The following is a 2,875-nucleotide window of genomic DNA, read 5'->3' as shown; positions in this document are numbered from 1 at the left end:
TCGGATGTGGGTGTTGCCCTGTTAGGCTGGAGTTATAAAGCTTTGCTGCCTTTTCAAGCACAGCAGGAACTGGAAGTTTCCACAGACTTCTCCACTGAGAACCTGTGTCCTCTGATTAGGTCCCACATTTGACCAAGGAGTGCCTGGTAGCATTGAGATGTGGGAGAGAATGCACTGATCTGAAGGCAGCCCTGCGTCAGGAATTCTGCAACCTGGAAGAGGTACAAAAAGGGGTCCCTCTCCTGGTCAGCTACAATGGAGGAAGCCAGGCAGGGTTGCTAACCTGGTCACTCTGACACCGGCCTTCACAGGCTTATTCTTTCTGCCTTTGATAAGTCAGACTTCTGATCATCTGATTGCATGTTTGCCCTCCTCTAACGTGCTCTGGACTTATTCTGGAAAATCTGATGAGGAGTTGGGGAGGACATGCCATGAATTGCTTCCTTTCCCAGAGTCGCCCCATCTTTCTGAGTATCTCTGCATGGCTTCTGTAGCTTCTGCCAATGAGGTCAAGGTCTGTAAAGGTTAGGGATTGTCTTTGGCTGCTGGAGTCTAACTACTGTAAATTCATGTTGTAAGAGTTTACTGTCTTATGTAACATTCTCTCACATATTATAACGGTTTATTCTCACATATATGGTGGCTCACACCTGTGATCCCAGCACTTGGGGAGGCTGAAGCAGGAGGATCACTTGAACCCCAGGAGTTTAAGACCAGCCTAGGCAACATAGCAAGACCCCTCCTCTACAAAAATAATATAAAAATTTAGCCAGGCATAACAATGCATAGCTGTAGTCCCAGCTACTTAGGAGGCTGAGGCAGGAGGATTGCTTGAGTCTGGGAGGTCAAGGCTACAGTCAGCCATGATTGCACCACTGCACTCTAGCCTGGGTGACAGAGTAAGAGAGACTGACTCAAAAAAAAAAAAAAAAGAAGCCAGAGCTAGGCAGTTCAGGCCTATTTTGATGGCTTCTTTATGACATTGTCAGGAACTGAAGTTCTTTCTCTTTATGGGCTCTGTCATCCTTAGTGCAGCTTAGTACAAGGCTATCATCCTCAAAATAACAAAATAGCTTCTGTCACTGCAGCCATCACATCCAAGTTCCAGGCTCTGAAAAGCAGAATATAAAGAAAAAAATGGCAAATGGCCATGCCCCTTTTAAGGGCTTTAAATCCTACCAGAAATTCTACCCAATGGCTGTTTACATTTCATTGGCCAGATCTTAGTTGTAGGGTCATGACTATCTTAGGGAAAGCTGGGAAATACAGTCTTTTAGCTGGGTTACCTTGAATAAAATCAGGGGTCTGTAATTAAGGAAGAAGGGGAAAATGGGTAGGTGGCAGGAGCACTCTTTGCCAGTAGATCCTTCATTAACCCGGCAGTAATGGAGCTACGTATCCCATACTTCTAGAATAATCTGGAAGGCAGTTCTTTTACTTCCATTATTTCTTTTGTTCCAGAAACTGATAAATTCACCTTATGGGTGGGTGGTTCCTCTATTGGCAGCCAGAGAATACGATTTTTTTCCCCTTAAGGGAAGACTGGTTATTAATACTCTTCTATTTGACCTTTATCAAGTGGAAACAGATTAAATGTGTTGATATTTCCAGTTGCCTATCTCAGATTTGTACAGTTAAGTATTTATGGATGATGAATGGTCATGTGTAGGAAATGTCAACCTTTTGTCCTGAGGTCACCAACTGTGGCCTTGACCCCAAGGAGGCCGTATGATGTGGTGGAAAGAGTCTTGGATCTTAGGCTTGGCTTTACTAAATTCCAGAACCTTGGACAATGTTCTGTACCTCTCTGGGCCTTGGTTTTCCCGTGTGTAAAATGAGGGAATATTTTGAAATGTGTGTTCCTCAGAGCCTCTGGGTTCTGCAGTGGGTTCTCCACTCAACTTCCCAGCGAGTGGAGGCCTGGTAGATGGTTCCAGACACTGCTTCACTCAGGTCAGCACTGCCTTTAACCACCATGTTCAACCTCACATCTAAGAAGATGGCATTTGGGGAGAAAGGAGAGCTGCTGCTTTAAAAAAGAAGTTTGAAAAATCTTGTGACTAGAGAATTTATGGTCTTTATTTTAAAGATCAGCTGAATGGACCCCATCATGCCTGGTTACCTTCTCACAGATAAACAGATACTGGACCAGGGAAAGGAGCTGGGGGAAAAAACCCTTTGAATTCAAAGATACAGTAATTGAAACATTTTCATCAGTTTCCCTCCTACCTCCATTTGGATGATGGATGAACTTTTTAAATTATGATGAAAGTATAGGGTTATGATGAAGATACAGTTCTTCAATCGGGAATCTTTTCCAGGGCAAGTGAACCAGTATTTTGTGCCATGAATCATGCTGCAGATAGTTTGCATACATCATCTCATTGAATCTTTCCAATAGCCTTCTCAGGTACAAATGGTACTAGTCCTGTTTTGCAAATTGGAGTGGCCTCTTTGTAAAGGCTCAGAACTGTGTACTAGGAGTAAAAAATATTCAAGACCTTCAAGGGGCTCAAAGCCTGGACGGGGAGATAGGCTGTTAAGCCCATTTAAAACCTGGGTGTGTTGAGTGCTAGACTGGAGACATGCATACGAGAAGGCTGGTCTGTGGGGGTAGATAATGCCTCTGTTGACTCTTAGGATGAATTAGAGGCACAAGGGCGAGAGCCTGGTGTGTTTGGCAAACAGTAACCAGTGAGGGGTTGCCAGCGAGGGAGTGATTGGTAAGAGGCGAATGTGGAGGGTGGACCAGAGTCAGACACTGAAAGGCCTTTTCCACTGTGCCCGCGGATTTGTAGTTTATTTCAGAGTTGATGGTGAGTAATTGAAGCCTGTCAAGCAGGAGAGTGGTGTACTCCTTCATGCTTTTAAAAGT

General features: G+C 44.3%; 1 protein-coding gene across 1 annotated transcript in view; it reads left to right on the top strand.

Moving 5' to 3' along the window:
• Positions 1-2,875, top strand: part of GSTO1 (glutathione S-transferase omega 1) — a 52,161-nt gene that overhangs the window by 28,049 nt on the left and 21,237 nt on the right. Inside the window, exon 4 of the mRNA XM_011957331.1 lies at positions 120-221. Within this exon, the coding sequence (XP_011812721.1) occupies positions 120-221 (102 nt within the window). The remainder of the gene's footprint in view (positions 1-119; positions 222-2,875) is intronic.

This window comes from Colobus angolensis, unplaced genomic scaffold, assembly GCF_000951035.1.
Source record: "Colobus angolensis palliatus isolate OR3802 unplaced genomic scaffold, Cang.pa_1.0 Scaffold44, whole genome shotgun sequence".
Classification (NCBI taxonomy): Eukaryota; Metazoa; Chordata; class Mammalia; order Primates; family Cercopithecidae; genus Colobus; species Colobus angolensis.
Note: the sequence above shows the minus strand (reverse complement) of the source record. Positions and strands in the feature narration are given on the sequence as shown.